This window comes from Lepisosteus platostomus, chromosome 20 (assembly GCF_059453375.1).
Source record: "Lepisosteus platostomus isolate fLepPlt1 chromosome 20, fLepPlt1.hap1, whole genome shotgun sequence".
Classification (NCBI taxonomy): domain Eukaryota; kingdom Metazoa; phylum Chordata; class Actinopteri; order Semionotiformes; family Lepisosteidae; genus Lepisosteus; species Lepisosteus platostomus.
In genome coordinates this window covers 17,441,326-17,450,643 of record NC_142630.1, presented here as the reverse complement: position 1 = coordinate 17,450,643, position 9,318 = coordinate 17,441,326, and the positions used below count along the sequence as shown (strand labels likewise).

Here is a 9,318-nt window from a genome sequence, read left to right as displayed (position 1 = left end):
TCCTGCTGAGCCACTGAGTGAAACCGACCTCTGGACAGATACGGAGAATGAAGAAGGATGTGTATTTAGGATTGAAAATAGGTGGCATTTCGTCATGCATGGAGTTTTGCAGGTATTTCAGGATCTAACGTCCTAGTCGCCATTTCAGTCTGGCGCCTTTTATGAGGACTGGAAGAGGTTCTCCAATCCAAACATTAATAGCAGACAAGCAAGGAGACTGGACCTCCTCTCAGTACTAACCCTCCCTTACAGTTCTGAATATGTCGAACTGCAGGTGGCCGCAGCTCTTAACCTTCACAGCTCCGTTCTGGTGGGCGTTTATGATAGTCTTAATCTGTAGTGAGGTCAAGGAAGCGTTCTGTTGTAATTTGGGAGTTCAGACATTTGGTTTTTTGTTCAATATCTTCCTCCTTGGTCTGTGTGTCTGCAGCACACTACTCACCCCACATCTAACTTTAGTGCAGTAGTGTAGAGTGTGAGAGGATGATGCTGACTTTTTCAGCCACGTTCAGTTTGCAGTTTGCAGCCTATATGTGATACATATGTATGATAACACTTAGGAACTTTATATAATATTAGGATAATTTTCCTGTCAGAAAAAATGTAACAGGTCCATTGAATTTCATTTTTAACATGCCTGATTTTATAAAGGTTTGTATGACATTGATTACGTCTCATACTTTTCCTTCAAAGAAAGCAAAAGGAAAATCTTAGTTTTTTCTGATTCTAACATATTTTATTCTTATGTAGATCAATGCCCTCTGTGTAAGATATAATATCAAAGACTTAAAGAGGGTTTCTCCTTGAATCTACACAAAATTAAACGGGAGCAATGCGTGTCTGCATGTATGTTTTTTTCTTTTTTTTTTCAAATTTCTTACGAGAACATAATATCATAAACCACATCTACACCCTCCTACACAATCTGCGGATATCGCACTTTATCTCCTTCTTTAAAGGTCATCAGAGAAGATAGAAAACAAAGGTAATCTGAACTGTAAACAAAATGAGAATCTTGTGTGTGCCGGTGCTGCCACATGGCAGACAGAAAAATGCTTAATCGTCACTTTTTAGGAACGACCGCGGCCCATCTCTTGTGTAGCTCAGGGCGCACAGAACTGCGAACTAGCGAGTCTTTGACAATGAGGGTGTGCCGAGCAGACAAGAGCTGCTGGAGCACTGTCAGTGTGAGAGACGAACAGCTTTCGAATTAAAGGCAACTTTTCATTCTTCATTCTTCCCAGAGATCTACAAGCGCCATTCTTCACCACAAACAGTTTGCAGGTTCGGCTTTAAACAGATTTAAACAAACTGAAATTGTTTTCATTTTCCAGATATATCATTGAAAGTAAGTCGGGTTACAAGTTGCAGTCGGGTCTGTCCCAACGAAATCCAAAGTGAGGAAGCTGAAATTGAGAAAAGCTCTTTTGTCATTTCGTAATTGCTCTTTTGTAGTACGATGATGTGATTAAACCAGGAAATGAAAAACAAACAGCCTTTAAAATTATAACGAAAGTTTAAATAGTAAATAGTGAAGACCATTAAGGAGTTGTGATATTTGAGTCTGTTATTTCGCGTTTGAAAAACTACTGATTTGTGCATGTGCATTTAAAAGGAAATTTTGTGCACAGGAAATCAAAGAATTCGCGCGCATCTGTGACCGATAACACCTCTCCACCCACATTTGTAAAATTTAAAGCATATTTTTTTTCTGGTATTTCCAGACAGCAATGTCTTGATAAGAATCAGCAAAAAACTGCTTAGTTTTTTTAAATTCTACTGGATTGCCAGCGCGGGTCTCTGTCCGCAGCGCGTCCTGGTGGCACACCGGTCTGTCTGGAGCCCCTCTGATCCGACTGGACCTGATGACAGCGTTTAACCAGGCGGACTCTGCAGTTACTGCTGCCGACCTGCTTAACTGCGAGACGGATTGTAGTTTTACAGCTGGGCATAGCAAAAACGTGACTACGATACTGTCATTAACACTGCAACTACGGGTTATTTCTGTAATGGAGGAATTAATGTTTACAAAAACCTTAAAGCACAGCCGAGTTGAACTTTCAACTTACAGACCTAATGTGAGGTTAGACAGAGATCACAGCACAGCAGTTCTAGGAACCTGGTTTTCACAGTTAAACCCTCTTGTGAGAATCGGGCTCCCACTGCTGCACTGTGGGGCGACTGCAAGCACAGCAGGCTGGGTGTGAGTTATCTGGACATCTTCCCTGAGAGCAGCCTGTACACACTCTGCCACAGCTCCTGACTCTCCTCACACCCTGTACACACTCTGCCACAGCTCCTGACTCTCCTCACACCCTGTACACACTCTGGTATAGTGTCTCACTCTCCTCACTCCCTGTACACACTCTGCCACAGCTCCTGACTCTCCTCACACCCTGTACACACTCTGCCACAGCTCCTGACTCTCCTCACACCCTGTACACACTCTGGTATAGTGTCTCACTCTCCTCACTCCCTGTACACACTCTGCCACAGCTCCTGACTCTCCTCACACCCTGTACACACTCTGCCACAGCTCCTGACTCTCCTCACACCCTGTACACACTCTGCCACAGCTCCTGACTCTCCTCACACCCTGTACACACTCTGCCACAGCTCCTGACTCTCCTCACACCCTGTACACACTCTGGTATAGTGTCTCACTCTCCTCACTCCCTGTACACACTCTGCCCAGCATCTCACTCTCCTCACACCCTGTACACACTCTGCCACAGCTCCTGACTCTCCTCACACCCTGTACACACTCTGGTATAGTGTCTTACTCTCCTCACACCCTGTACACACTCTGGTATAGTGTCTCACTCTCCTCACACCCTGTACACACTCTGGTGTAGTGTCTCACTCTCCTCACACCCTGTACACACTCTGGTGTAGTGTCTCACTCTCCTCACACCCTGTACACACTCTGGTGTAGTGTCTCACTCTCCTCAATCCCTGTACACACTCTGCCCAGCATCTCACTCTCCTCACACCCTGTACACACTCTGCCACAGCTCCTGACTCTCCTCACACCCTGTACACACTCTGGTATAGTGTCTCACTCTCCTCACTCCCTGTACACACTCTGCCACAGCTCCTGACTCTCCTCACACCCTGTACACACTCTGCCACAGCTCCTGACTCTCCTCACACCCTGTACACACTCTGGTATAGTGTCTCACTCTCCTCACTCCCTGTACACACTCTGCCACAGCTCCTGACTCTCCTCACACCCTGTACACACTCTGCCACAGCTCCTGACTCTCCTCACACCCTGTACACACTCTGGTATAGTGTCTCACTCTCCTCACTCCCTGTACACACTCTGCCACAGCTCCTGACTCTCCTCACACCCTGTACACACTCTGCCACAGCTCCTGACTCTCCTCACACCCTGTACACACTCTGGTATAGTGTCTCACTCTCCTCACACCCTGTACACACTCTGGTATAGTGTCTCACTCTCCTCACACCCTGTACACACTCTGGTGTAGTGTCTCACTCTCCTCACACCCTGTACACACTCTGGTGTAGTGTCTCACTCTCCTCACACCCTGTACACACTCTGGTGTAGTGTCTCACTCTCCTCAATCCCTGTACACACTCTGCCCAGCATCTCACTCTCCTCACACCCTGTACACACTCTGCCTCAGCATCTCAAACTCCTCACTCTCTGTACACCTAGTACTGCAGCCACTCTGCTCCAGCTACTCTCCCATAGCCAGTCTTCATCTTTCAAGAAGGGCCCTCTGGACGAATCAATCCTCATCCGTAGCGAAAGAGGCTCTGCAAACCCACAACAAAGCAGCACCTGCATTATTGAAGAGCCTCTCTTCTCGGGGGCTGATCAAGCAAGACAAGATTTGCATTCATCCCTGTCTGGGGGCATTGGAGGGTTGTGAACTGGAGCTAAAGAATGTTCTAGAGGAGAGCCGCATCCTGATTATTCACACTACTTATTGAAGGTAATTTTTGGTGACCTGGACAGTTCTGTTATGTCCCCAGGTATAGTGAAAACAGGGACATCAATCTTTCAATCTTTCCCTGTGTGAGTGATCTGAGATTACATCTCTATTATTCATATCATGTGCACGTGATATGTTACACATGATATGAAACACATACCATGTGTTGCACATGATAGGGAAAACACAAATTAATCTCAGCTCACTCACACAGGGAACAATTTCAGAACTGTTGAGCCTGCAACAGGCAGATCTCTTGATGCAAAACGGCACATACAATTAGTTTGTCTTAAATATTTTAGTATAGCGGAGCGGAAGGTTGATTGAAGCTTTTAGCATTGATGGGCTGCAGCAGCAGTGGGATGAGAACACACAGCGGGGAAGAATGGGCCAAGAGAACTGTGCCCAAGTTCAGGAAACCTGAGAAACCGACAAGGTTTCATAATTACATTGTCTATTGCACGCTGAACACCTGAGTCAAATGGAAATGCAACATGAAGAAAGGTGACTCAGTTCCTGCTCTCGCAGGCTTCACTGCACAGCAGTGTTCGCGTGGTCTGGATCACTCTGGGACAACGCTGAGGCCAAAATGCCTTGAAAGGAAAATCAAAAAGAAAAAAAGGTCTTCATGATGATTCCCATCTTCAGCAAAGAATTTTAAGTCTTTTTTCCTCCTTTTATTATTAGTTAACAACCTGACTGAATTGTTTTTCCTTCCCTTTTTAAGTGAAGTGGGTGAAACTGCAATTCTTTTCATTTCAGAAACTCCTCTCAGGCTCAATGTCACCCTCCTGTTTGACACACAACCAGCTCTCCCACCTGCGGCGTGTAGATGTCCTGTTCCTAACGTTCACATGAGCCAGTGTGTCACCTGCAGACAATAGCGAAGAGCAGGCTTTGAACACAGTATTTCCTTCCGGAGGGCAGACACACAATCCCACCTTCCCTCAGCATAGGAAAAGGGATCAGCGTCAGGGGCCTGCAGTTCTAATCCTTGTCAATTTGTGCATAAAACTGCAGAGTTTTAAAGAACAAGGGAAGTGACTGTTAGAAGATCCCACTGTTATTTCCACCCAGAGCGGAGGCTGATAAGAACACATTAGTGTGATTATTTCCATATTTTTCCAGCAGGTATATCACCCTGCAACTCATAACTGGCAGCCCACTGAAGCTCAGCAGGTGTGAGCCTGGATGGGAGACCTCCTGGGAAAGCTAAGCCTGCTGCTGGAAGAGGTGTTACTGGGGCCAGTAGGGGCGCTCACACTGCAGTCTGTGTGGGATCTAATGCCCCAGTATAGTGACAGGGACACTACTGTAAAAAGGCGCCGTCTTTTGGATGAGACATAAAACCGAGGTCCTTATAGCTGGTGTGTGGGGAGTGTACTTGCTCACTCTGGCTGCTGTCGCATCATCCAATTGGGGCTCCACACTGGTGGTGGAGGGGATCCCCATTACCTGTAAAGCGCTTTTGAGTGGAGTGTCCAGAAAAGAGCTATGTACAAGAAATAATAATAATAAGTATTATTATTAGTGGTAGTAGTAGTATGAAGAAGTTCAGGTTGGTAGCTGCATCAGTATGCGTAGACTGCAAAAGAACAAGTAAAAGTTTATTCCATGCTGAAAAGAGAAGAAAAGAAACGCAATGTTTCGTCTATGGAGCCTTCTTCAGGTGTGAAGCACCCATGTGAAGCACCCGAAGAAGGCTCCACAGTTGAAACATTGTGTTTCTTTTCTTTGCTTTTCAGCATGGAAGAAACCTTTACTTGTTTCATAATAATAATAATAATAATAATAATAATAATAATAATAATAATAATAATTATTATTATTATTATTATTATTATTAGATATCACTGTATCTGCATCAAAGCAGCTGAAGTGTTTTTACAATTAATCGAGGTTTTTCTCCACAGCCTGAGCTTCAGAAATAAGTAACCAGCACTCTGCCTTGAAAAACAAACTTTTAAATATTGAAAAAAAAAGTTGTTCTATGTTCCAGGAAATAGGAAACTGTTAAACTGAATTATCTAGTACATTAATTTTTTTACCTTAAAAAATGTACATTTTTTAATGTACAGTCGAAAGGGTTGTTTTCACTGGCAGGTTGTTGACACCTGGGTTTGAGACAGTCTGCCTGCGCAGGTGCGTGCTCTGCGAACAGGGTGCAGGGCAAACAGACTTTCAGACTGCGCAGGTGCATGCTCAGCAAACAGGGTTCAGGGCAAACAGGCTTTCAGACTGCACAGGTGCGTGCTCTGTGAACAGGGTTCAGGGCAAACAGGCTTTCAGACTGCACAGGTGCGTGCTCTGTGAACAGGGTTTAGGGCAAACAGACTTTCAGACTGCGCAGGTGCATGCTCAGCAAACAGGGTTCAGGGCAAACAGGCTTTCAGACTGCACAGGTACGTGCTCTGTGAACAGGGTTCAGGGCAAACAGGCTTTCAGACTGCACAGGTGCGTGCTCTGTGAACAGGGTGCAGGGCAAACAGACTTTCAGACTGCGCAGGTGCATGCTCAGCAAACAGGGTTCAGGGCAAACAGGCTTTCAGACTGCACAGGTGCGTGCTCTGTGAACAGGGTTCAGGGCAAACAGGCTTTCAGACTGCACAGGTGCGTGCTCTGTGAACAGGGTGCAGGGCAAACAGACTTTCAGACTGCGCAGGTGCATGCTCAGCAAACAGGGTTCAGGGCAAACAGGCTTTCAGACTGCACAGGTGCGTGCTCTGTGAACAGGGTTCAGGGCAAACAGGCTTTCAGACTGCACAGGTGCGTCTGTGAACAGGGTTCAGGGCAAACAGGCTTTCAGACTGCACAGGTGCGTCTGTGAACAGGATGCAGGGCTAGAACCCTGACCTTACAAGGACAAAGCCCAGTGTGGATCTGAGAAGGCAGCAGCTGTCCTGCCCACCGTCAAGGGGGAGATTGAGAGCAGGTTGGTGGAGCGGAGCTGACAGTCCTGAGTTCAGGCCTGGGCACCCTGGCGACTGGTATCGGGCTACTCTGTCCACTCCACTACCAGTCTGACAGGCCTGTTCTTCTCTGCCATAGACACTGGGGCTACAGGACACTTGTATGTTTCATTTAAAGGCTTCTACCAAGGCCGCTGTCTTTATACAGTCGCCCTTTTCACTGGAAACTCTGCAGTATGGCTAATTATATCACAATAGCTCTTCATTTATAGCTGAGCAAAAGCACATATTCTAATTTAACGGACAAATATTGGACCTGCAGTCTGCTTAATCTGACCAAAATTTTCAAGCACCATCCAGCTCCATTCATTTGGTACAATGGCGATAAGTGAGAGCTGTGTTTCACTGCTATGGTGCCACTCTCCACAGAGTCTATTTCCTGTGATCCTGGTGGAATCGCAGGCTGTGAAGAGGATATCTCACGCAGCCAGCATGGAGGTTATAGCTTCAGGTATCTCTGAAAACACCTGTCAGTACACTTTCATAAAATGCTAATAATAGCCATAAAGCTCTAGGAATTTCCACTGAGATTTATTTTTGTGAGTGGATACGGCTGTCATTCATTAACTTGTGAGCACAAGATTTCTATTTATGTTGCTTTCTAAACGGCAGAGCCAGGGCTCCTGTTCAGGTCAAAGGGACACATTTGCATCGTAAAGACTGCTGCTCTTGTAGCCTGCACTGGGGTGCAGAGGGGAGCCCCAAGATGTGACACAGCACGGGGGGCACTATGAAGACTGTCACTGCTGTAATCTGAAGCACCTCTGGGTTGCAGAGGAATGTCTTTAAATGGCCTCTCTTATTTGTAATGATTTCATTTTTAAAAACTAAAGCTGCCATGACTGTGTCTTGACAATCAGTCACTATTTATCTTAAATATATTTGAATATATTTAGAGATTAATATGCCGTATATGTTTCTATTTATTTCATATATCATGTAATAGTATGTGTTATTTTATTATATTCACATAATATACAAATCAATCAAATCTAACTATAAATTAATAAATATGCAAAACATGAGGACTGAAGAGGATTCAGTTCAGAGCTGAAAGGTTTTAAGGAACTTCAATTCCCAAAAGCCCTTTCTGCGAGCCAGGAGGCTAGGTGCTCTGTCTGTGGCCGTGTGAGCGCGCGCTCGTGTCTGCCGAGTTTGCTGACGTCACCGCTGGAGCTGCCCTGTCACGCGCTGTTAGTAAAAGTTGGGATAGAAGCTCGAGACAGAGCGAGAGGCGATAATTTTACCTACCGTCCTGTACCGTCGCCCAGGCAACAGCACCGGCACACCGGACACGGCCGCTCGTCCGCAGCGAAGCGCAGGAGAGCACGAAGCGTGAGCAGTAAAACTCTGGGAAGAGAAGCGCTTCGGAATACGGGAGCGAGGATTTTAATGTAGGCTGTGGGTCCGCAAAACCGGGGGCAGAAATCTTGCGGAGCGACGACCACGAAAAAGTTTTGTTTTTAAATGTTGTGAGGAGTCCTGCGGCGGGGCATTGCTGAGCAGAGTGACGGGCGAGCCCGAGCTGTCAAACCCGATGACTACTGCAAACTGCAGCGGCAATGAGGAGCTGGACTTCAGGCTGATCTTCGGGGAGGACGGGCAGCAGCAGGCGCTAGGCCCCGCAGGTTAGTGCCTTCCGGACCGGCTGTGTCCGCGCTGACGCTCGCCGCGGGCGCCCGGCCCGTCCGGCGGCTGCGCTCCGTGCCCGTCCCGCCGGCACGCCGCTGTTCCCAGCCGTGCAGCGCGAAAGAAGTTTGCAAACTTTGGGAACAGCGGTGCCCTTTTTGTTATTACACCCCGCAAGTGGGAATGCCGCTTATTTTCCTAGGTGTGGATAATACTTATTCCGCTGGTTGGATTGTCTTATTATTAATTCTCGCTTTAACAGTTTGCACGTTGTAGTTGTTTATGTTCTGTAATTTGCATCTATTAATTGTCTTAATTTACAGTCTCGCAAAAAAGGCTCCCCCCCTTCATTTCAGAGCGAGGCAATCGAATGAAACCTCTCATTTTATATAAACATAAAAACCGCGTCCAGATGATAGAAATTCGTTCCAGCTCTTATTGGCTGTTGCAGTGATGTCTCTGAGTGCAGGTTAATGTGCCTCTTCTTTCACTCATGTTCGGCGAAAGTGAGTCCGAGGCAGCGAGTGTCACTGGCGCATTTTTAAATTAATTTTAATTTTGTTTTCCTTTACAAACGGAGTTGTGGAAAATCTAGAAGAACAGGTTTCAAATGTTTATGTAGCGAGTCTAAGCTCACCCTGGGGGCACTGCTGGTGGAAATTCTGCTTGTGGAGGTGCATTGAATAAAAAATAAAATAAAATATAGGTACGTAGTGCAAATACATTTGTTAGTTTTCCGTGCATCCGTTAATATA

General features: G+C 46.2%; 1 protein-coding gene across 1 annotated transcript in view; it reads left to right on the top strand.

Annotated features, from left to right (window-relative positions):
• Window positions 1-8,104: 8,104 nt before the first annotated feature.
• nfatc3a (nuclear factor of activated T cells 3a) overlaps window positions 8,105-9,318 on the top strand; it is a 61,226-nt gene continuing 60,012 nt past the window's right edge. Inside the window, exon 1 of the mRNA XM_088614389.1 lies at window positions 8,105-8,562. Within this exon, the coding sequence (XP_088470515.1) occupies window positions 8,472-8,562 (91 nt within the window). The 5' untranslated portion in view covers window positions 8,105-8,471. The remainder of the gene's footprint in view (window positions 8,563-9,318) is intronic.